Here is a 26849-nt window from a genome sequence, read left to right as displayed (position 1 = left end):
ATTGAATTAAGACCTAAAAGTCACACTCCATGCAAAATATTTTGCTTTAATTATTTAGCATTACATAGGACATTGTTCTAAAAGTAATAAAAGATGTTAGTAGCAGTCACCTTATACAGATGCAAGACAAAGGTAAAAAACACAGAGCAGAAGATTTAAAAACAAAAACCAGCGCATCAAAATTAGAAAAACTCAGATGAGCAGGGAAACAGAAGAGCACACATGAGCAGAGAAATATTTTGAAACTAAAGCATATTCCAAGCAAAATGTCTCAACTGAGTGACAAGTTATTTTTACTGAAAGTGCTTTATCTTCAAGCAGAAGTGTCATTAATACACAGAGAGTAAATACCATGAAGGGCCCCATTTCATGTCATGTGCACAGCTCAGGAAGCCCAGAGACCTGTCTAAACCATGAAAAACGGTGCTTTCCAAAACCTTTCATCTGTGTTTCCAGTTGGACCGTGGATGGCACAGAGAACTAATTCAAGCCCCATCTTCATGAGTTGGCCCTGAGACAGCTTCCCATCCCAGCTCCAGCCTCTGCTCTAGTGTCACTGAAAACTCACAGAGAACTGCAGTGTGTGCAAGAAGCCATGCCCTTCCCCCGTGCTGATGGCTGTCGGCACCAAACAGTCGCGGGGGACAGGTGGGCCCTGGACTGATGATTCAGAAACTGCTAATTGAACCCTAAATTCCTGCACTAGAAGATTGATGAGCTCTTCAAAAGCCAAGCGTGGAAGCAAACTAAGCCAATAGTGCATCATCGCAAAAAAGCTGTGCATTTAAATACCATAGACTACAGGGAGGCATTCAATCCATAGTTCCTATCATCATTCAGGTGTCAGTACAATCCTGAGAGGTCACCATCAAGCACAATCTCCCAAAGGAGTAACTTTTCAATAGGTCAACACTGATGAAAGACCTTGAGTCTCCGTTTCCCAAAATCCATGGTACATTTTGCAGGGGATCATGGAAAGCATTCTTTAACATCAATTTTGGGGATTTTAAGAATGAATTCTTACATATTTTAGCATAATATGGTACTTTCCCAGGAAGGTGAGTAAAATGGTCCAAAGCCCTACTCTTCCATCTACAAATGATGCATCTTTTAAAATTGAGGTCAGATTTCTCCAACTCAAGTTGTGACGTGTTTAGTGGGTTGTGAAACTGATCTAGTACATTTAACTAGCATTCTTTAAAAAAAAGAAATGGAAGGCCAAAAAGTCGGGTTAACTTACAGAAGAGTTGAAAAACAAAATGAAACAACAACAACAAAATGGCATTTTCCCAAGTGAGGAAAGGGTAAGAAAGTATAGACAAAATTCTGAAATGCTAACTTTGAAAATAACAAAAGTCAAGCAGTTGTTTAAGGTAAGGAGCACTTAGGAAGTGGAAAGAAAGAAAGAGAGAGAGAGAGAGAAAGAAGGAAAGAAAGAAAGAAAGAAAGAAGGAAAGAAGGAAAGAAGGAAAGAAGGAAAGAAAGACAGAAAAAGGAAGGAAGGAGGGAGGGAGGAAAAGGAAAGCCTGCTCCACCATTACTTTGGTAAATATTTAATATTTTTCATAAGCTATTTTACGTTTTCAGTAAGATAAAAACATCTCTTCCTAAATCTTCGTCGGGAGTTCTCTATAAAGGATATTATAGGAGAACTCTATAAAGTTCCCTATAAAGGATATTCCGAGTGAGTCGGAAACTCACTCCTTCAAACTAGGTAACTTCCAGATGCCATGCTCTTCTCTGCACCTTGAAAAACAGCAAAGCTAAATCACAGGGAAAATTATGGAAGAGAATAAAAATGCGTTAAATGTCTAATTTGTGCCAGGAGTGTTGTTCCCACTCTGACAGCCATACGAAGACACAGTTATCACCTACATTTCTACTGGCCACACTCATTTAATTTACAATTTCCCAATGACACACTATCAGGCAGTGTCAATATCAAAACTGAACAAAGGATGAGAGTCCTTATCTTAACTGACCTTCACTCAACTGGCCTCCCGGTTTAGGTAGCTTTGCTATTATGCAAAGCACACTGACTGATGACACCGACAACTAACTGAACGCTGCTGACATCCCTTCTGCTCTTTCCAGTTGGATTCTACACCTACCAAGAGACAGCTGTATTGTTCCCCAAACTACTTCTATCAGTAGTGCCTGTTACTGTAATGCTCCTTATTTAAATATTATGCAACCCAATCAAACAGAGCAGTTGTCTCTGAAAACTTAGGTAATTGGGAAGGATTCCATCCAAAATGAGTTACTATACAAAGTTACTATTCAAGTAGGTATGAGAGAGAAAACGAACATATAGGAGGGAAAACCTCACAACAGCTTAGTGGAATTCTGCACTTAGATTGCATTGAAAGCTACCATTGACTTCTCATTTTTTGCTTAAAGACATACAGACTGAAAATCAATATTAAGGCATTACAGCTATGATTTTTGAAAGAAATACAACAAGTTTCCAAGTAGCATATCCCTACTTAAATAAAAGGTCTTGGCTTAAATAAAAAGTAGTGAAGTTAAAATTAAATGCTTACAGGATAAACAGAAAGGTCCTACTGTATAGTACAGGGAACTATATTCAATGTCCTGTGATAAACCATAATGGAAAAGAATAGGAAAAATAATATGAAGAAGTTATACATCTATATCTACATATCTATATGTATAACTGAATTACTTTGCTGTACACCAGAAACTAACAGAACATTGTAAATCAACTATACTTCAATAAGATAAATTTTAAAAAAATTAAAAATTTAGAAAATTAAATGCTTACAGAATATGTGTATCATTGTTAGGACTCTCCTTCTGAGCTCTCTATCAACTAATGGACGGGCTATCAGCCCCCAAAGCGTTCAGGAGCTGCATTCCACAGAATTCTAAAATTAAAAAGTACCTGGAAAATATCACATGTTACTATATTTTGCTTTCGTAATAGTTTAACTTTTACATATTGTACAGTTATATTTACTATGTAAATACTCCCACATACCATACCTGTTGGAACCTCATTATACAGATTTCGCATGAGAAGAGACCTAGTAGCACTGAAGTCATCAATCTCTTCTGGAGAGATGAAGGGCTTTTAAAGCAATCAGTTCTGAATCTTGACATCAGTTTAAAGCTATAGATTATATCTTGAGCTCTCAGCATCCTAAAACTTCATTAATCTCTGTCTCAGAGGCAGCAGACCCTTATTCATGGATTTATTTATAGTGACTATTTACGTTTCATACGTTCACTCTGAATCCCACATCCAGACGGGTGATTTGTGGTATTACTTTTGATTTTATAAGCTTTAATCTATGATAGATGTTCCACTCTAAAATGCTGCAAAAACGATTCTGCACCACACTACAGAATTTCAGATGAAGATTATAAGATCACCTAGCTCAGGACAGAAATTCTTCTCATGACCAAAGCTGATGTTCTGAAGCCATTTTGTGATACAAAAATATGTGCTCTTTCTTGATTGAACCATTTTAAAAACTGTCTATTAATCAAATGTCCTTTTTTTTTTTTTTTTGCGGTACGCGGGCCTCTCACTGCTGTGGTCTCTCCCGTTGCGGAGCGCAGGCTCAGCGGCCATGGCTCACGGGCCCAGCCGCTCCGCGGCATGTGGGATCTTCCCGGACCGGGGCACAAACCCATGTCCCCTGCATCGGCAGGCGGACTCTCAACCACTGCGCCACCAGGGAAGCCCTAATCAAATGTCCTTTTAGCTTTTATTTCTAAAGGTCTTTTCATATAGCACTTTCATGTAATACCTACTACGGTGTTGTGTATTTTCAGTCAAAAATTTCTTCTTGAGGTCGGTGGGCTGTAACAGTGTCACTTACTAAGTTGTGATATTGTTCTATGTATGGTCATGCACGAAGCTACCCTTGGGGAAAACCAGGTGAAGGGTGTACAGGACCTTTCTTACAGATGAATGTCAATTTACAATTATCTCAAAATAAAATGTTAGAAAAGTTCTTATTGAGCAAAAGTTGATTAGGGGATATCACGTACTATGGTTGAAATTCATGGTTTGACTATCATTTTTTCCTGTTTATTTGCTCTGAACCTTAGACAAGCTGCATTCTTTCTGGGCATGCTTCCTCACAGGTAAAATGGGAATCATTTCCCATAGTTATTATAAAGAATAAATGAGGGAATTCCCTGGTGGTCCAGTGGTTAGGACTCGGTGCTTTCACTGCTGGGGTCTGGCTTCCACCCCTGGTTGGGGAACTAAGATCCCTCAAGCTATGGTGCACAGCCAAAAAAAAAGAAACGAGATGACATATATCAAGAATCCAATACATTAGCAGATGTTACAGAAATTGTTCGTACTACGATTATTCATGTTGGTAGACTGGAGTTTTTTAAATCAGCTTGATAAAAAATTACAGTTAAAATACAAAATTCCATTTACCTTCAAGTCAAATGACTGAACCCTTTTACTTAAGCTAAATTGCCACACCTCACAATATAAAGAAGTGAAAACCAGATGCATGAGGGCCCCAACGGAAGGTCCAAGGCGATGCTTTCAAAGAGTTAAATTTCCTTAAATTGCTCAAGCGTGGAATGATGCCACACCATTTATGCCATTTATGGCAAGCCAGGGGCAACAGTGAAGGCTTTTTATGTAACAAGGAATTTTATTGGAAGAGAAAACATCACCTGAGGATAAACAAAAAGCATGATCCCAAGATTTGGGGAGACCAATTTAAATATGCAGTATGAACGGACAATTCTCAATCAGTATCATCACCATTATAGACTTCAGTCAAATGTACCCTTCTTGACATCGAGTCACAAAATATGAAACTTTTTTTGGAGCTCCACGAGGTGACTGAGCAGCATGCAAACATTAAATTCAGGACAAAGTCAGTTCCCTGCAGAAACCAAGTCTGAAAGGGATCCCCCAACTTTAAAACAAAACACTGCAGGCCTGGGTGGATTCGGGAGTTCTTTTTATTACTTTAACCAGTAATGGGATTAGAATACCACAGAGCATCACTCATCATATTCCAAAAAGAAAGGAAAATATTTCTGTCAGAATGTTTGAGATGACTTCTAAAGAATCTTATCCAAAAGATGTGTCATATATTTTCACATTGCCTCTCTCGAGCACTGGAAGTCAAGTTTTGGCATGCACTGTCTTTCTGTTTCTGGAACAATTCTGTGTATTTCACATGTCTTCTCCTAAAACTACTAATTATACTTAATGCTATTTCATTAACTTATACCCGGCGGGAAAATGTCTTTTTCTTCAAGCTGTATCAGAATGTTATTCTTCTGGAAAAAGGCATTTCCTCTTTAGCGACCGTGTGAAATTTAAAAGCACAATTTCAGAGACAGTATTAAGACACTTGCACAGGCTGACCTGGAGCTATCCACGCTTACTTCCTATTCCTATCTCTGATTTTATTTTAGAGTCTTAAGATAATTGTCACTTCAATGCCTTTTCTATTATTCTTCCAAAGGAAAAAAAATAAAGTTTTTAATACACACCTTAGCTTTCTTAAGCAAACCTGCTTTGGGAGTACTTAAAATAATTCATATAGTATTTTAAGGCAGATGACAACCTTAATCCAGCTTCTGAATAACTACCTGCAGTGGAAAAACACAGGGAAACGTACGAGGCAGGTATTTCCGTAATAGTGGAAGTTTTACTTCCACTAAAGTAAAGTAAATAGTGTTAGTTTTACTCACACTAAAACAAAAGCTGCCTTACTTTTTAAAAAACTTTTTATGTTATATTGGAGTATAGTTGATTAAAAATGTTGTGTTAGTTTCAGGTGTACAGCAAAGTGATTCAGTCATACATATATATGTATCTATTCTTTTTCAAATTATTTTCTCATTTAGCTTATTACAGAATATTGAGCAGAGGTCCCCGTGCTATACAGTAAGTCCCATTTTAAATATAGCAGTGTGTACAGAGTGTACTTCAATTTATCTTATTGAAGTATAGCTGATTTACAATGTTGTGTTAATTCCTGTCGTACAGGAAAGTGATTCAGTTATGCACATATATTCATTCTTCTTCATATTCTTTTCCATTATCATTTAAAAACTGACTCACTTCTCTAAAGTGGAAATACATAGGCAGATGCAGGACCTCTGTTCTGGGGCCAAGACACCAAGACATTTAGGTGCCTGAATTTCCTCTCTGTTCACCGGGGCTTTGGTGGCCTCCAAGTAGCCACCCGGCAGACAGCTGCGAAATGGCATGCCCTATGCATATTAGTGCTTACATGAGCGTTTCCTCTTCCATTCATTTCAAATCTTACCAAACGTCTGCTGTATTTCAGACACTGTGCACAAACTGCAAAATTTCAAACTAAAAATGCTCTGGGTCTTTTTTATTTCAGTGGGATTCACTGAGTAGGTGCTTCATAGGAGACTTTCAGTGGAGTCTCGTTCACCTTGTTATGCTTGTTTTCCAACTTTATTTTCCTATTTCTTTGTATCAATTTTAGCCTTCAATGTTTCCTTCATGATGAAATCCTGAAAAATTCTTTGGAGCCGAAAAGATTGCTAGGGTACTTACAGGCAACTGTAATTTTTCAATAGCAATTGAATTTGATGGATAAGTGAAATTATTAACTCCATCGGCATTTTTACCTTTTTTCTTTGTAACATTGCCTTTACTTTGAAAGTGACTTTTAAAGGAGCTTATATGTCTTGTTTTCATTTTAAAGGTAAGTGTGTGGAGAAAGTACAATAACCCTCAATATTGATTACCACTATCATTTTTACAACATTGGCAAATTCTAATTTAGTTCACCAGCTTCTCAAAGTTCCTAAACAAGCCATGACATTGAAATCAGCAGAAATAAAACTTAGGTGTTTTAACAGGAAAACATTTGCTCTTCCCTCCTCAGTGATCTTCCTAATATATTTCCCAAACCAGCGCAGAAGCAGCCTGGCTTTAACTAGAGTGAGGAAAACCCCATTTAACATCCTCACTTCTCTGAGTCATAATCTGTAAAGTGGTGGTACTACCGCAGTATGGGGATTCAATGACATAAAAGCGCCCATCAAGCCATCAACATGTGTTCATTCTCTTCTGCCTGATTCAACTCCTCCCAAGATGACATCCTTGAGCACCTCCTTTCCAAAATATGTTTAAAATATACTTGACTTTCAAAAATTAACTTCTGCACAGGGAACTACACTTGATATTTTATAAGAATAAGGGAAAAGAATCTGAAAAAGGATACACACACACACACACACACACACACGTATAACTGAATCACTGAGCTGTACACCTGAAACTAGCATGACATTGTAAATCAACTATACTTCAATTAAAAAAAAATCGACCTCTTCAGAAGTACATAACACTAATCACACTGACCCTTTAGTTTTGTTCTAAGACTGTCAGAGGATGTAAAAATTGAAGGTTATATGATATATAAAATCAGGTTCATGTGGCTTTAAAGTAATCTTCAGTAAATAACAATACAAGTATATCATCTTAGTTAAAGGAACAGGTAAAAATTTTAAAGTTCTGGGTTTAATGTTTGAAGCATTCAAATACTTTAATAGCATAACTCAAATAAGTGAATATTTGAAGACTCTTCTTCATGATAGCATTTTCTCAAATATATGGATCCTATGAGCTGTTTGGTTAAAACTGACACGTATAAAGAATGAATCACGTCTTCTTTATCCATTCATCTCTCGTTGGACATTTAGGTTGCTTCCATGTTCTGGGTATTGTAAATAGTGCTGCAATGAACACTGGGGTACATGTGTCCTTTTGAATTATGATTTTCTCAGGGTATATGTCCAGTAGTGGGATTGCTGGGTCGTATGGTAGTTCTATTTTTAGTTTTTTAAGGAACCTCCATACTGTTCTCCATAGCGGCTGTATCAATTTACATTCCCACCAACAGGGCAAGAGGGTTCCCTTTTCTCCACACCCTCTCCAGCATTTATGGTTTGTAGATTTTTTGATGATGGCCATTCTGACCGGTGTGAGGTGATACCTCATTTCTCTAATAATTAGTGATGTTGAGTACCTTTTCATGTGCCTCTTGGCCATCTGTATGTGTTCTTTGGAGAAATGTCTATTTAGGACGAATTGGGCAATTAGGATTGACGTATATACACTACCATGTGTAAAACAGACAGCTAGTGGGAACCTGCTGTATAGTGCAGGAGGCTCAGCTCGGTGCTCTGTGATGACCTAGATGGGTGGGATGGTGGGGGGATGGAGATCCAAGAGGGAGGGGATATGTATATACATATAGCTGATTCACTTCATTGTACAGCAGAAACTAACACAACATTGTAAAGCAATTATACTCCCATTAAAAAAAGAAAAAGAATGAATCACGGTTGGTGTCCTAGTGGTTACTACTAGACAGGACACTAATACTGAAACATAGTTCAGGAAAAGTTAAATATCTGAACAAGTCCTCTCTGCCTGTCCAACTTAAAAAGGTAAACATAATATTAGCATAATCATGCAAAGCGTCTTCTATATGGGCTTATTTTATCTGGCCTGGGAGGATAACCGAGAATCATTCTGTAATAGGGAAGAAGATATCTGACTCCATATTGGATCTGTTTCTTTTACTTTAATCTTTGTATTTTGTTGCTTTTGCTACAAGTTAAGAATGCTTACAGCCTGAAATATACAGGACAGCCCATTCTCAAGGCTCTGACCTTTAAGGGTATAACACTTTTCATTCATCTGAGACAAAAAGTTGCAGAACAGAGAATAACATTCATCTTGTCGGAGGCTTATAGAAACATCATGACCTGACCTACATGGACAGCTGCAAGAACAAAGGAGGCTGCTACCAAGAAGTCTGCAACAACCGACCACGCCCCTCCCTGACCTGGCCTTTAAAATGCTTTGCTGAAACCCTTGGGGGAGTTCGGGGACTTTTGGGCACCAGCCACCCGTCTCCTTGCATGGCCCTGCAATAAACTTTTCTCTGCTCCAAACACCAGTGTTTTGGTTTGCTTTGTCTCACTGTGCATTGGGCCCAAACACTTGTGTTTGGTAACAATTCCTGAAAGCCAATTACAGAGCATGGCACCTGGCACACAGTGTGTCCTCCATAGTGTGCAGAGTTTCTGAATATTTTCTTAAGCAAATAACAACTTAGTCTTTAATAAGGACATTGCTAAGTAAATAAAAGAAAAAAATGAAAAGATGGTGATTTCAGCTCTGTTCTAAAGGTATTTTTTAAGTGCATAATCATTAAGGCCAAAGAAAATTGGAAAGGAGCCTACTGCGGTAACATTCTGAAACCAACATGCAGGTGGATGTGTAGTACTTGCAGTGGTGGGCCTGCAGGAGACAAAGCCAAGAAGCAACCTGACTGACACAGAAGAACCATGCAAAAGCTCTGGTATGGGGGGCGTCAGGTCCCTATGGGCGTGGTAACGACAGGGAGGCTGCATGTAGGGGGATGAGTTGGAGATCTCAAAGCCGTCAGACACCCCAGAAACACTTCCCCACTGGGGCAGAGAGGGACATATTCCCTGCTCGGACTTGTACCCTGAACAGGATAAAACTGAGCATTTATGGCCTGGGGAACCCAAGCATAGAAGGGAGCAGCAAAGTTATTCTGAATGTGGGGTGAGGAGAAGGCTGAATAAAAACCTTTATACTTAACGCTGTTGACTCTCAGCTCTGAGTCCGTAGAGCTGGGAGCCAGGATTACACCCTCAGCTAAGAAGCAAGGAGAATCTGGGGGTTTTCAAGGAACTGACCCACCTTTACTCACAGGACAGTCAACACTCTCATCAGCAAGCCCATCACATGCACAGAATGTCCAGTCAGCTTCGAAGGGGTCAACTCACATTCTAGACTGAGCTAAGAATTTAAGTTTGAGGGTTAAATCAAGGCATTTTCAGTTATGTGAGGTCACAAAATCTTTCTCTGTGATACTCCTTTTTCTCAGTAAATTCATGGGGGTTTTACTCCCTTCCCAAATAAGGAAGTAAGCTAAGAGAGAAGAAGACAAAATATGGTACAAACAAGGGATCTAATTCAGGACAACCGCAAAGGGGATGCTCAGGGCAGGGATGGAGGGAGACCCCAAGGATGATGGCTGTGCAGCAGGTAAAGGTCAACCAGCCCAGAGGGAAGCAGACAGTTTCTGCAGGGATTTCTTCCCAAAGATGAAATGATTAGGAAACCTAATGCATCTGACTGCACTGAGAGGAGATTCACACAATCTGAGGAATGATTGGGGGATGAATCAGTGATAAATACACAGAAAGCTCAGCAAACCGCAAAATGACCCAAGTCTAGGGAGAATAAAACAAAACAGAGGGCAGGAAAGGAAATGTAGTCACAGCATACTTCATGGCTCAGCTGTGAGAAATGGCTGCGCGGCCACCAGGAGGCACGGGGTGCATTTGGATCTTGATATAATTAGGATCTAACGGAGGATGGGGGGATGGATGGGAAGGGGTCTGTGAAGGAGAGTGAAAAAGAGTGAAGGTCTCACTTCCCAGAGCGTGACATCAATGACGTCCACAGACAATTCTTAAAACCAAAGAAGCCAGAAGTAGCGACAAAAGACTTTTTGACCTGAAGGTCAATTCTAAGAGCATCAGTTAAAAGAACCAGAAGTACCTGCCGCCAAAGGACAACAGTCGGGACAGAGGAAGGGGGCAGCAGGGGGCAACTACTATGTCTGTAACTAGCCTAAGAAAAAGAGTCGCCTTTCAAAGCTATGTGCAAGTGTAACTCTGAGAAAAATTAAAATTACATGTTAAAAAAACATAGTGAGGAGAATGAAAGAACACTTCTTGATGGCTAGAACTGTCTTGTTTTACTGACAGTGGCTCATCACACCCATCACAACCAACAACAAAAGAATACGTTGTCTGGAATGGTGCCTCACTGCTGGACCTTGGCCACCTGTGAATTACCAGACAAGCTGGTGTTGACCAAGAAAAGACGGCGGGTGGTCACGTATCCTAGTTCCACGGGGAACAAACACTGACAATTGACAGAATGGATAGGTTTTAATCTACAGCTTAGAAAAGTCGGTACAATAAATGCAAGTACTGCAAACTGAAATCATAAAAAAGTAAAATAAAATTCTCACTGGAATAATTTGAAAAAAAATCTGAAATTTATCCATCTAAAAGTAAGTCCCACTCTTTTCTGCAGTCCTGAAAAATAGAGAACACATGGGCATGTTAGCTATAAAATATACAAGCAGGGTCTCCAATCTGTTCCATAAAATATTCATGCTAGTTTGAATATAAAAAATATTTCCCCAGCATCTTTATTAAAACTCTCTGTATCCTGCTCAGTTTATAGTTTAGAGAAATTTCTTGCCCCTAATTCAATGTGAGAGTGTCTTGGAGCATAATATAGAAGCACATTTGATGAAAATGCAGATAACTGGGCACCACTCCAGAACTAGAGAGTCATAATCTCTGACATCTGAAAACATACATTTTAATAAGCTCTTGAGAGGTATTTATCATACAGTTGTTATCGAATTTATACTAGGTAACTCCCAGGGTTTTTGTTTGCTTGTTTAGTTTTTTTCTCTTTAATCTAAGAGTTATGACATCCTCTGCTCTCAACAATTGCCTCTCTTCCTTCTCAAAATCTTTCCAAACCACTTATACGACACACTGACACACTGCATTTGTATAGGTATACAGTATGTATCTCTTCTCCAGAACAAGTGAGGTTCTTAGAAACATAGGGCAATACCATATACACCTCTGAATTTTCCCATAACAAAATACCTCATCACATGTTCAACAAATGTTGAAAGAATTAACAGGAACATGGATTGGGATATTGAAGAAAAAGTATTTCTTTTATCGTTTTAAATTGTAACAAACTTATTTCTAGAGAGCAGTTCTCTCCATTGGGTTTAGGTTGCTGTATTAACCCTAAACTTCCAAAACTTTGTGGCTTTCGATGTAAAATATGAACCAAACTTCAAACTTTTAATTCACCTAAATTCTAATTTACAGCCCACTTGCACATCGACTTAAAATGATCTGCCTGCCTTCTACCATTCCCGCAGTTGTAACAACTGCCTTTTTCTTTCCAACTACAAATCATTCTATCTGTGAAATTCCTTCTTAGATAGCTAGGAATTAAATGGAACAAAAAGAATCAGCAGAAATGGAAGACAGCCCATGCCCTTCACGTGAAAGGGAGCTCTGTGTCCATGGAGTAGAGGGTGAGTAGAAAAATATATTTAACAGCTCTTAGGCAAGTAAGAGTTTAGTCTCTGCAGCAATTGTATAATTTCTTTGATGCAAGAAAATACTGTCACCTCAAGACTCCCTGCATAAATATACAAGTACATTGTATATTTTAATAAAATTCAAATCATTCCAACGTGTTTCAGACTCCAGTATAGACATACAGTACTTGAAATACTTCCTCTATTCTCTGCTACAGAAAAAATTCTAAGAACACATTTTTTCTCTTAATTCTCTCTTAAGATAAATAGAATTTTATTCTGAAAGGTTTAAACCTAATTTTTCCTTGTTCAAATCGGTTTAATACAATAACATAGGAATGCAATGCAGTTTGTTACAAAGATTTACGATTTTTAAAAATCCTGAATACATTCTGACATTATTTTCCTAAGGCATTTGTGTTAGGATAGTGTTCTAAGTATTTTTATTCCAGCCCCGCTGCTCTTTTCCCAAAGAAAGTGAACCAATGAATTTGATGCCTTGTTTGAGAGTTAGCTGGAATTTTTCCTAACCTGAACATAAAAGCAAATCTGGCCTTCTGGTGAGACATTCCTTGACAAGATAGTAACAGTGATAAACCTACTGGCATATCCAGAAGGGAAGGAAACCCCCCGTCCTTTCTGCCCCGGAGCCAATGTTCACTGCGCTGCTTTGTTCTCTGCATCCTGCATAATTAATAACTCTTTGGCGATCAGTCATGCATTCCTCAATGGCACCTCGGGCTTCCAGTGTCCTCTGAGCCTGCCCCATGGAAGCCCCTGCTACTGCACGGCCACCCATTCACTCCCCACACGTGCTTCACAAGAAGGCCGCTCAGGAGAACACACGGTGGTGTCACAAAGTGGCCGCCATACTTTCTCTCTCTCTCTCTCTCTCTCTCTCTCTCTCTCTCTCTCTCTCTCATATTTTCCTCTCCAGGTATGATTTTACTAATAAGAATAAAAAAATACGTGCTATCCAACAGGTGCCAGCGAGTATACATATTGAAAAAGCAACACAGGGAACTAGATTCAATATTCTGTGATAAACCATAATGGAAAAGAATATATTAAAAAACTATACATATGTGTGTGTAACTGAATCACTTTGCTGTAGGGCAGTAATTAACACAACATTGTAAATCAACTGTATGTCAATTAAAAATGTAAAAAGATTAAAAAACTAATTTTGGATATTTAAAAAAAAAACATTAAAATCATACAAATAATAGAACAAATGTGGAAGTAACTTAGATGAACTGCACGGGATTGTTGGGTATTAAAGGAGCCTTCAGTTCATTCAGCCCCGCACTCTGCCCTTTTCAGGCAATAAAGTAAAGAAGATCAAAATACATGGAGTCAAGTGGTATGGTAGCGCTAATGTCCATTTCTTTTCATCTAAACTGATCCAGTCATTAAACTGAAAATGAGAGCAAATAAATTGTTGAAAATATTGTTACTACTTCTGATCAGAAAGCTTAAATTAAAGCTGAATAAAAATATAATATTCAATAAAACCATCCTGAAAGAAAGCGGCAATAGTTTAATCACCCTTCAAAATGTTAATCAGTTTGGAGAAAAAGAAAATCCTCAAATCTTATAACCATTTTAAAAAATATGGATTACAAGTAATATTATACTCAAGAAGAAGAGTTCTCTATATAAAGAATAAAACCACTAAAAATATCAGATCTGGATTTGTGCAGTTTATCTCAAAAATAGGTATGGTTTTGTGAAGTAACTGCCTGACAAAAATATGCAGTATATTTTACATTAAGGCTGAGAATTTTTTAAAAAATAAAACACTTTTAACAACGTTTTTTGATATGAGAAAAGATGTTGTTATTCAGCCTTTGTAGTTTCTTAACATTTTAAAATAATGGTGCTTATACTACAGTATGCAGGGTGAAACACACATACTCTATTATAAATTACTCCAAAATTAAACAAGAAATTTTCTTTTCTTTCTAAGAGATCTGAAATGTGCGCTGGCACTCACTGTGTGTGGCCTCCAAACAGAAACAGGCTTGCACTGTTTTATTTCAGTTTTGCTTCATTTCTTCCCAAACAATCTCTCACTGCTAATCTACCAGGCTTTTTTTTCCCCTCTTCTAGCATAAAGGAAACAAAAATCAAAGACATTATTAACTCCTTATGCCCCATCAGAAAGCTGGATATATATTGTTTGGCGTCCATTTGCCTGGATTTCTTTTCCATTATGTATTAATGGAGCATGATTGGTGAATATACATTTCCATAAATAATTCTTGAAAACAGCATGAAAATTCTATAAGTTTTAATTGATGTAGTCAATCTGGTACTACTTTTTTAAAAGCTACAAAGAACTAGCTCTAATTTCAGGTAAACATCCTATGCTACGTTTTCTTTCTAAACTAACAGTCTATAATATCAACTTAAAAGAGCAAAATGGAAAGATAAATGTTATTCATGTCTTAGTCTAAGGTACCTGGGAATCAAGAAAATGGTACTGAAAACATAATATTACAAAGGAAAGCATATCTCTATATAAAACACATATGAACTATATTAGATCAGCATCACTTTGTCCGAAATAGTAAGGGATCCCTTGTTTAACTATACGCTCTCTCATTCACTGGTGGAGGGAAAAAGAGTGGGTAAATCATCTTTCAAAGGTGAACCCAATTTTTAATGGCAACACGAGTAACAAAAACTGTTTCTGAGAATTTTAACTAATGCATTAAAACTCTCCTGCTAAGATGTATGGTAATCAGAACCACAGAGTCTTAAAGCTTGACTGAAATAAATATTCATTCAAGCTCCCAAAGAGGGGTACGGAGTTCACTCTCTTATTTGTAAAATATAAAGGATATTAAAATAAACTTTCTCTATAATTGTCCCAGAAAAAAATGTGATTAAACTCAACATTTTTTTTCTATGTGTCGATAGATGCAAAATATTCGTTCTGATCATTATAAAAAAGCAGGTAAGGATGATTAGACCCATCAATGTGTATGATGTCATAAGTAGGCACTAATTTCTTTACCCCACGGGGGTGCTCCAGTCCCCAACAACAACAAGAAAAAGAAGGAAAGAAAAGAAAAGATTCCAGTTCCATTCTTTCTTTAAGGAGGGCAAGAATGTATCCTTGGCCATACAGCCTAATACACCAGGACCAGGAGAGTATGTCACATCATTACTGCGATTCTTCAGTTTTCTGGTTTATGAATCATCACTACTCTGTCACATACAGTAAGTGAGATAGCTCCATGGGGGGTTCACACCCCCCAGGGGTGATGGCAGATGAGGTAACACTGAACAGTTGCACAGCGACAAACCTCAAGGCAGGAAGTTCACAGTCCACTCAGGGCCTGTGCTGAATAGCATTTTATCATTACAAAATTAAGAAGCCATCGGGCCAGTGGCCCCTCAGTCCTACTGTGCAGCAGGGGGTTTGCAGTCAGGGAGACCATGGCCTCTGGGGAGCTGGGTGTGTTAATTATGAAGTTCATCTATGGGGAAAAAAGAAAAAAAAAAGTGTGAGCGAGGATCCAGGGGCTTGGAGGGGCACTTGCCCCTGAGCAAATGCCGCAGAACTTTAAAGCCTCTTCTCCAAAAGGCAAATTTTCTTCCCTGAGGCTTTCCTTCGCTGGTGCACAGATAAGACTGATGGATGATGCCCTGCTGGCAGGGATGCTGGGGGAGAGGGTCAGGCAGGGAGGGGTGCCCTTGAGCAATGTACACTGATAATTCAGGACACTCTGGGAGGCTAGAGAGCAAAATCACTCACCGATTTTCATTCACCAACTTGGGGCAGTTGTTGAGAGCAGAATGAGTGTGGGCTGCACGGAGAGAGCCACGGCTACATGGGATCAGGGCAAAGGGTAAGTGAGGGAATGGCAGGTAAACTGTCAAAGTAAACTCACACCCTGGGCTTCCCTGGTGGTGCAGTGGTTGAGAGTCTGCCTACCAATGCAGGGGACACAGGTTCGAGCCCTGGTCTGGGAGGATCCCCCGTGCCGTGGAGCGGCTGGGCCCATGAGCCACAACTACTGAGCCTGCACATCTGGAGCCTGTGCTCCACAACGGGAGGGGCCGCGTTGGTGGGAGGCCCGCGCACGATGAGGACTGGCCCGCTCGCCGCAGCTGGAGAGGGCCCTCGCGCAGAAACGAAGACCCAACACAGCCAGAAATAAATAAATAAATAAATAAATAAATAAATAAATAAATAAATAAATTTATAAAAAAATAAAAATAAAAAAACTCACACCCTGAAGAGTCAAAGCTTGTGAGACAGTACAACTCATGTATCAGTGATCACTCCAGAAAGCCATCTGGCAAGATTAAAATCACCAGGTCACACGTGTTAAGCAAGGCATGAACCTACTGTCCTCTTCTCTTGCTTCTTCTGGCCCCAGCCTGACGGTTTCCTAAGGATAATGCAAACTGTTTCCCCAGGCAGCCATCACAGGGCAACTAGTTACTAAGAAGTTAGTTACCAAGAAAGACACGTTCAACAGAGCTCAAGAGAGTGTCAATCCAAAGTCCATATTGACAATTTATCCAACTATTTCAGTAATGATCTAAAAACAACTTAATTTTGATGATGCAAACAGAAATACCCTCTTCACCCAAAGTCTCCCAGATGCAGTTTCTGGTTTTAGTCACAGTGAATCCCTGGTAAAAGGTCAAACCCAGGGGTCAGGGTCTTTCCCAGTCCAGAGGATGGGTGGTACTTACAGCAGATCCTTATGGGTCTTTATCTCATCTCCAGGCTCAGGAATCTGACACACACATACATATGGAAACACAAGTGTCAGTGAATCCACTGTTAGTTAAGCTGGGGTGACTGAGTTGTATGGTCAACTCAGTATTCAACTACTTATTGAAAAACTATAATGGGGCCAGAACTAAGCAAGGCACTGTACATTTCCTGTGTTTTTGTCTTTACATATTTTATTTCTTCCACACCACTCCGTGGGTTATACAACCAGACAACCTATGAGACCATAAAATCAGAGGAAGGCAACACTTGGTGTCAGCATATATATGTTTTTGTTTTCATGTCTTATTCTGTGGGATGATGATAGATTGCTATTAATATAATGTGAAGACACTAGTTCATTTAAAATACTGTACAAATAGCTTCTCAGTTTCAAGTTTATTTTTGTCACAGGTTTGGGATAAATCAAACCTTTGCTATGATACAAGACCTACCATTATGTTTTACAGTAAAATTTGATTGTTTCATATTTAAATATTTAAGAACATTATATGTGCTAAATCCAAACTGGAAAATATGTACTGTATAACTTTGTGAAAGTGTAGCTTGGGTTCCCAAGGGCATTTTAGGCTTAAAACAAATATTAAACTCATAAATTCTGTGAAGCAGCATACTGTGAAAGGGTGATAAACAGATTCTTAGTGGCTTCATTCAAGCAAATAGTCACAGTATCAAAAGGGTTTTAAATAAGTTCATCCTTGTCTAATATTAACACTTTTCTAGGTGAAATTATTAAATTATATTAAATTTAAATAAAAAATGTTAAAGTTAAATTAAGAAAAATTTTGGAAATTAACAAAGGACATGGTAGAGAATCTATACTGTGCAAAGTATTTCATAATGGAATAGAGATACAAATATGTCAAATAATCTATATCAGGAAATTGATCAAGATTCACAATGTAAATTCACAGCATATTTTAGAGGTACCTCTCTTAACTTCAATTGTACACAGTAAATGATTCTGTTAATAAATAAATAAATTATCCTTTTTCCAACTTCAGTTTATATTCTGTTCTTTTCAGCTGTATCTCAAACAATACTTAAATTTCATAATTTAGTCAGTTGCTTAAATACTATTCCACGGAATTGAGTTTGGGCAATCAAAAAAAGGGAAATTCCTGCTTAATGTTATAATATGAATAATATATAATTATTCACAATGTTTAAAAATTATTATATAATATAATATAATAATAATATAATATATGAATAATGTATAATCATTCATAATATTTATGTTAATGTATAATTATTCATGATATTAATATAATATATAATTATCATAATTATATATTCTAATTGTAATTATAATTATAATAATTATATAATAATATATAAAGTTAAATATTAATCCCATATTTTCTAATTGGCCTCATGAATTGTTAGTGTGCTGGATGCATTATTTTTATACGTGGTTAGAATATACATGTTAATTAATGCATGTAGCCCACACCATTTCATGTTCCCAGTGTGCATACTGATTTGCTAAATCTGTCAAAATCATTAATGATATCAATTTTGTATTCTTTTAAATGGTGATACTCATCATATTTGAAAAGTATGCTAGGTGACACCATATTTGTATAAATAGTTCTGAATTACCATTTTAAGCAGAATGTGATAAACAGCCAGAAGGTTTTCAATATTTTTGTTGCAGTGCAACAAATAGATACAAATGTTTGAAATAATACATAAAATAAAGGGAATAAACAATTGCAATACAAATAAAAATATATTTCCTAAATCCCTGTGAGAATTTCAAAACTTCCTCTTTGGGGTACAAAGGCCATAATATTATTTAATCAGGACAAATATTAAGATAAATAGGAAAACTGAGATAACTACTTTTTAAAATATATTTTACTAAAACACTGATTTGAAAAGAGTAGTTAATAAGTTTACCTTTCCCCCCAAAAAAGATAAAATGACACATCTAAAAAATCAACTTTTGGTGGGTACAGAAAGGAAAGATAACACATTAATGGGGGAAAAATTAAAACATCACATAAAAGCGTGGACTTTTAAGGTGATAGAGACACTAATAATCTATAGTGAATAAATTATAGTTATAGTGATAACCATAGTGACATTTATGAAAAAAAAAATCAAGCTAAGGAAAGGTTTTTGGTTCTTGATTTTCCTAAATCTCTTGTTTAAAAGGAGAAAAAGAAGTGACCAAACAACTGATCCAGATGCATAAGGGCATCTCTAAGTGGTACTTACTGGCATGACAATGTTGTAGTGGATGCAGAACCCAGGTTCCGAAGGAAAATATTCATCAGACACAAACCGTATCCTGATCTGATTGCCTTTAGAAATCTGCTTTCCCGGTACAGTGCCAGACCCACACCAGCGCCCTAATACGGCTCCATCGCTGGGTTCCTCAACCTCTACAAAATCATACCTGCAAGAGACCAAGACAAAAGAGACATCAAACCATGGTCTGTTATTTTAGGAATTCAAAGTCCATGTCCATGGAGACAATGAGTCCCTGCAGACCACAGGTGTGAGTTCATCCCAAATTTAACTGCATAAATAGAATAAAATCTTCTAAAGAAGAGACACAACTGAAAATGCATTCCCAATTAAAGAAATACAAGTCTTCTATTCTAAGCCCTCCAGTTTTACTGGTAACGAACTTCAAATTCATTTAAAGAGCCATGTCAAAACTTAAATATTTTGTACAGAGTGACCATATCTGACATTCATGAATTATTCAATTTAATCTCCATTTGGATATGACAGTTTTGCTCCAAATCTTAATTTCCATGATCATTGCCCATCCCTTTCCGGCGCTCACTCCTTCACCCCAGTCAGGCTCCTTGGCCTCCTTTCCTCATCTGTGTTCCAAGATTTTCTAGAGCCACTTTTTTATAGACACGTCCTCCAAATCTCACTCTGTACTGTGCTGCCACTGTGAGACCTTTCTGGCTGTTCTCAGCTCACCGCCATCTTTCTTTTCCTGATAAACACATACTTTTAACTACGTCTATGCAAGTGATCCATTTTGTTAGCTAGGCTGTTAAACCCTTGAAGAAAGGAATCAATTCTTACATACTTCTGGTTTACACTGTGCTACACACAGTATCTTAAACCTATGGAATGAATGCTTAATACTTTTCTAACCAATATTAACTTGGGTTTGAAAGTTTCAATAAGTGGCACTCATGGAGAGCAGGGCTGCCCCTTAAGAGAATTGTGAGAAATGTGTAGGGGCATTTTACATTGTCTCAATGATGGGGGGTGGTTGAAGAGGGAAAGGTCCGTGGACACCCAACATGGGACAGTCCCAAAAATGGGTGTTTGCTCCACGCCCTCCAGGCCTTTCAAACAGTTCGCTGGACACTCACGTAGGCAATATTTCTGCTATCGTCCATCTGAGTCTGGAAGATAATACTGTCACATAGAAACACAAATATGTTTTGCAGATTTAGTTTAAGCCAAATTTTCTAGAAGTAGAACTATCACGTTAAGTTGAAGGAAGTTTCTATACTTTGGAACAACAGCTACTACTTTGGAAAATCAAATCACTAATAGGAACATTGCTTATACTCTTTGCATCACAGTGAAAACCAGAAAACATACCCATTTACTCTGAGTCTGCTGCTAAAAATGTACAAACATATGACTACTTCATTTTCTGTTTCTTGTAATGGTGCATGTGTATTTTAATATAAATTACTGTTATTATTTCAGCTTTACAGAGCATGTAGGCCATTATATTTATTTTTTAAACAACTGCACATATAAATAGATGATCGCTGTTATGAATTGCGTGTCACAATAGTAAAGAGGACATTGTCAAACTTTTCTTAAGGGAGGTCTGACATGGATGAAAACAACTGGTTGATTTTTTAAAAAATCTAAATTCAGTAGATACCAGACAACTAAAATTAATATACTTTGTACAGTATTGAATTTACAGAAGAAAAAAACTGATGAAAAAGCACAAAGTGCATAATGAACCAATTGTACTTATGCATCTTTGTCCTCAAGCAGTAGCCAGAACTCTCCTATGGTGTGTAACTTAACCTGTTCCAGCCTCGTTTTTCTAGTCCTTAAAATGAGGAGAATGCTACCTGACTCACTGGGATGTTTTAAGAGAGGGAAGGCGGGGCAGCACACGCGCGGCACCTAGACGTCGCTGGCACAGAGCTCCCACTCAACAGTTTGCCCTTTCTCTCTACCCAGCACCCCTTTGCCCCCACCCGGCACCTACTTTAATGTGACCCTGCGAGTGTGAAAGCAACAAATAAGAAAACCCAGATACCAGAGGAGAGCATAGTTCTGCTCGATCACGCCACTAGCCTGGGTGATAAGTTATAAATGCACAAGGCAGCCGGTACAAACTTCCCAGAAGTCTTGCTGTGAAAGGGACCAGGAAGAGGGACGGGGGTAGGAGGATTTGGGTAAAACAGACTGAGTGGTTATTTCAGACATTACATGGTATAAAAGTTGATAACTAACATTTTAAATCAAAGAATAATTTTTATACCGAGATTGTTTACAGGTGGAACAAAGTTGCTTTTCACAGAGTATGTCTGTTCTGTGTTTGGGAGGTGAAGCTATCTGATATGGGTTACCATCAGGACTAGTTTGCAGAGAGCTGATTTCAGGCCTGGTCAGTCATTCCACGAGTACCTGTGAAGCACTGTCCTGGCACAAAGTGCCAGCCCACAAAGTGCTGGGCTAGATTCTCAGGATACAGAGATGAAACCATAGCTTCTATGGCCTAGGGTCCATTAAACAGTGCTGAGTGATCTAATGAGAGGGCTTAGGAAAAACGGGCAGTGCGGAGCATTGGCAAAGTGAGGGAAACCCTATACAGTGAGATGAGGGTCAGCCTTCAAAGGAGCATCTGGGCTGTCAGTGAGTCCTGACTGACCAGGGGGACAGGGAGAATGGAAATGAATTCTAGCGAGAATCACAATCCCGAGGATGTAACAGAGGAAACCAGGGGCCTGGGGTGGTCCCTTGTGAAAAGAGGATGGAGCTCAAGCTGGAAGAACAGGTGTAGGTACAAAGGCCTTGAAATTTCAGAGTCAGATGTTAGAAAAGTAATTTGGAGACCAATGTTCCAAATAGGTAAGCACAGTTTGAAGAGTTTCTACCCTTCTTTAAAATATTTGTCGACATTTAATTAATCAATTAAGTTTTTAGGTGCTACCTGTATTTTTTATTATTTTTTATTGAACTATAGTTAATTTATAATGTTGTATTAGTTTCAAGTGTACAGCAAAGTGATTCAGTTATCCATATACATATATATATTTTTTCAGATTCTTTTCCGTTATAGGTCATTACAGGATACTGAATATAGTTCCCTGGGCTGTACAGTAGGTCCTTACTGTCTATGTATTTTTTATATAGTAGCATGTATATGTTATTTCCAAACTCTTAATTTACCTCCCACCATCCCCCTCACCCCCCTTTCCCCTTTGGTAACCATAAGTTTGTTATGTCTGTGAGTCTATTTCTGTTTTGTAAATATGTTCATTTATATTATTTTTTTCAGATTCCACACATAAGTGATATCATATGATATCTGTCTTTCCCTGTCTGTAAATCAACATTTTAAAAAGTCAAATTTCACAGAAAAATCTGGATTTCAGGCCCTTTCAAAACAAATTTGAACATCTGGTCATACTAAATATTATTAGCCCTGGTGTTACTCCTTGTGTTACTCAGATCTGCAGAACCGGCTTCAGCTCCAGGAGAGGAGGGGCCTTTGTCCTCCTCATGGCCTCACCCGAGCAGCTGGGTGCCAGGCACGGAGAGTGTTTACTGCATGAGGTCAGTATGGCCTTCACTCCTTCATGTAAACTGAGGCTGGGCCAGGTGGAAAGGGCTTTAGATGAGGAATCCTCCTTCCAGTTTTTAAAAATCCTTGTCTGTTTCCTATGCTGCTTTATTATGTTTTTTTCTTAATAACCAGATCTTCATTTATTTCCATCACTTGCCCACATGGGCATCTGAGTTTGCTTCCCTTGCAGACTATGGGGCACCTACAGGAGTTTTTCAATGAGGCAGCAGCATAGACACAGGATCACAACACATCTGAGGGTGCCAGGAAACAACAGCATCTCAAGTGTGGGGAGAAAGAAAGCCCTTGTAACAAAAACATCCTGGAAAGGAGCCCTCAGGGAAGCAGGATGGCACAGAACGAAGGAAAGAGGGAGGGAGAGTGTCCATCCAAGCAGAACTGGGACCACTGTCACTGCCAGAGAAAGACCAAAGGAGATGAAAGCCAAGAAGCATCCCATGGGCCTGGCAATTATGAAGTCATTTTCAATAAACTGGTTGGGTGAACACTTAGTGTCAAAAACTTTCTTCAGATCATTTTACTATAATTTTATTTTCTAATTTTTAAAAATTGAAGTAAATTTGATTTACAATGTTGTGTTAGTTTCAGGTATACAGCAAAGTGACCCAGTTAAACATATATATGTTCTTTTTCAGATTCTTTTCCCTTATAGGTTATTACAAGATATTGAGTAGAGTTCCCTGTGCTGTACAGCAGGTCCTTGTTGGTTATCTCTTTTATGTACAGTAGTGTGTATATGTTAATCCCAAACTCCTAACTTATTCCCTCCTCCAGACCATTTGCAAAACAACTATTATAATCTTTCTAATAGAAACATCTCAAGAGGAAAGAATACCATTTGCAAGGAACCTAAAACTAACAACTCACATAACTATTATTATTATACATATTTCCTTTTGATTTCTGTTAAAAAAAGAAACACCAGGGACTTCCCTGGCTGTCCAGTGGTTAAGACTCTGTGCTTCCACTACAGGGGGCACAGGTTCAATCCCTGGTCTGGGATCTAAGATCCTGCATGCCGCCGCTGTGGCCAAAAAAAAAGAAGCACAATATTTGTTAATCCGATGTGTAAGCTCTTTATAAGTATTTAAAAGGTGTTTTTATGGGCTTCTCTGGTGGCGCAGTGGTGAGGAATCCACCTGCCAATGCAGGGGACATGGGTTCGAGCCCTGGTCCGGGAAGATCCCACATGCCACGGAGCAACTAAGCCCGTGAGCCACAACTACTGAGCCTGCGCTCTAGAGCCCGCAAGCCACAACTACTGAGCCTGTGTGCCACAACTACTGAAGCCTGTGTGCTTAGAGCCTGTGCTCCGCAACAAGAGAAGCCACCTCAATGAGAAGCCCGCACACCGCAATGAAGACCCAATGCAGCCAAAAATATTTAAAAAAATAAAATATAAAAATAAAAAGAAAGATCTTACTGGCCTTAATTCAGCAACTCACGACAGCACACAATTTAGAAAAATAAAAAATAAAAACAAAAGGAGTTTTTAAACACACTCAGAAATATCTAGATGATCAGTGTTAATGTATTAAGGAACAAATAAGTCTTAAACTTTGCCATATCTAACTTGTATCCTGAGACAAAAATCACTGTCCTGCAGATAAGAGTGACAAGTAGATTATTACTTGTTTCATGAAGATTTGCTACTGAATTTGATGCCATAAAAAGAAAACCCATAACCCTAATCTTTATAACAACTTTTGGATTTGCAGTTAGATAGCTGGTAATTAATTCTCACAAGCTCATACAAGTCTGGTGCATACATAAATTTATCATCATGTTTTAAAGACCTACATAGTTTTTCATTACATGAAGTTAAATGAAATGGACATCTAAAAAGTGCTCTGTTCTTTGCCTTTCAGAAGTAGAACTTAAGTTATACTACTAACTGTTTCATAGTAAATTTGGTATTTTAGGATTTTTTTTCAAAAACAGTGTCGTTATGATAATATAATGCTAAGTTTCATCCAATTATTCCACATTAATTTTGTGAATCAAAACAGGAAATCCTCTTGCTAAAAATAGCATTCTTTTTTTTTTTTTTTTTTTTTTTTGCGGTACGCGGGCCTCTCACCGCTGTGGCCTCTCCCGTTGCGGAGCACAGGCTCCGGACGCACAGGCTCAACAGCCATGGCTCACGGGCCCAGCCGCTCTGCAGCATGTGGGATCCTCCCGGACCGGGGCACGAACCCGTGTCCCCTGCATTGGCAGGCGGACTCTCAACCACTGCGCCACCAGGGAAGCCCAAAATAGCATTCTTATATTTAAATCATATTCAAGTCGTCTAAAACAGACCCAGTGACAATCTACCTGAGACATATTACCATGCCTCACGGCTGCTTCCTAACCTTCAAAATAGAAACAAAACAAAACACAAATCACTGCCACTTGATTCCATATTTTCCTCTAACTTGTTTATAGAGTGTGGTTGGAAAAGAACTAAAGTATTCAATCCAATTATCTTCCCCAATACTTTGAAATTTTTCTTTTTTCTCATAGAATGCCATGTAGAGAATATGGGACTCATTGCATAAGTTGGTTGGCTAACACACTACAACACAGCTCAAAACATCAAGAAGAAAAGGAAGAGAGAAAACAATGATAAAAGATTATCTGCAGGCCTCAGCCAAATGAATGAGATGAGAAAATAAATGAGAAAATGAGAAAATAAAACCAAGCAACGTCTGACCCATGAAAGTGAAATTACAAAACAGAATCATCCTCAGATTCAGAAATCTACACATGCCCAGGTGACTTTTCTGGAGACATGCTAATCCTATAACACACTCTCAGGTATTAATTTCCCACGTGCACAATTGCTCACATCAGTATTTAAGGGATTTACTAAACCTATTTTAGGGGCCAATCAAACATCACTTTCTCACGGAAACATGATACAGAACACACAGCGCTAAGTGGTTTATAATGAGCACTCCCTTTCTCTATCATACCCCTGGGGACCCACGGAGGATTTATGTTCTTTTATGTTTAACAAACAAGTCTGGTATTGTAGACAAAATTTTCGTTCTCACATGGGAATTTAAAAACTGAAGATAGGAGAGCTGCTGAGGACTAAACCAAAGAAATAAATTCACTTGTAAACACAATTGTCCTACACCCAGCTTCCTTCCACGAAAATAAACCAACCCTGCAAAACAGGCTGTTTCTAGTTCACGCTAACTAAAACCCTGTCAATTAAATCTACCCCGTGAATGATCGAACCCGAGGGTGGTGTGAAACTCTACCAACAAATAGACATGCATCTTCAGAAGGCCTCATTCTGCATGTGTGGACGGGAGCCTGGGCTTGTTGGGGAAGGTAATAAACTTAACAAGATGACAGTTATCCAGCAGTGCTCACTGGCTTACACTTCGGTTTAACAGAAGACAACCCAGACACAGAGTAAAAGTTTTAAATCCCTATTTGGGCACCAGAATGGTCATCCATACTTTACCTTATAATGAAAATAAATTTTAATAATTATGCATGTTGGTGGGAATGCAAATTGATAGAGCCACTATGGAGAACAGTATGGAGGCTACTTAAAAAACTAAAAATAGAGCTACCATATGACACAGCAATCCCATTCCTGGGCTTATATCCAGAGAAAACTGTAATTCAAAAGGATGCATGCACCCCAATGTTCATTGCAGCACTATTTACAACAGCCAGGACATAGAAGCAACCTAAGTGTCCATCGACAGATGAATGAATAAAGAAGATGTGATACATACATCCAATGGAATATTATTCAGCCATAAAAAGGAATAAAATAATGCCATTTGCATAGACGTGGATGGACCTAGAGACTGTCACACAGAGTGAAGTCAGACAGAAAAAAACAAATATCATATGATATCATTTATATGTGGAATATAGAAAAATGGTACAGATTAACTTATTGGCAAAGCAGAAATAGAGATGCAGATGTAGAGGACAAACGTATGGATACCAAGGCAGGATGTGGGTTGGTGGTGGAATGAATTGGGAGATTGGGATTGACATATATACACTATTGATACTATAAATAAAATAGACCACTAAGGAGAACCTACTGTATAGC

The 26849-nt window shown here is 38.3% G+C and overlaps 1 protein-coding gene across 1 annotated transcript in view; it reads right to left on the bottom strand.

Annotated features, from left to right (window-relative positions):
- PDGFC (platelet derived growth factor C) overlaps positions 1-26849 on the bottom strand; it is a gene marked incomplete at both ends in the record, with an annotated part of 209616 nt that overhangs the window by 34332 nt on the left and 148435 nt on the right. The window contains one exon of the mRNA XM_079709811.1: positions 19180-19360. Within this exon, the coding sequence (XP_079565937.1) occupies positions 19180-19360 (181 nt within the window). The remainder of the gene's footprint in view (positions 1-19179; positions 19361-26849) is intronic.

This window comes from Hyperoodon ampullatus (genome assembly GCF_949752795.1).
Source record: "Hyperoodon ampullatus genome assembly, chromosome: 1".
NCBI classification, from domain to species: Eukaryota; Metazoa; Chordata; class Mammalia; order Artiodactyla; family Ziphiidae; genus Hyperoodon; species Hyperoodon ampullatus.
The sequence above is the reverse complement of the archived record's forward strand: the minus strand, read 5'-3'. Positions and strand labels throughout refer to the sequence as shown.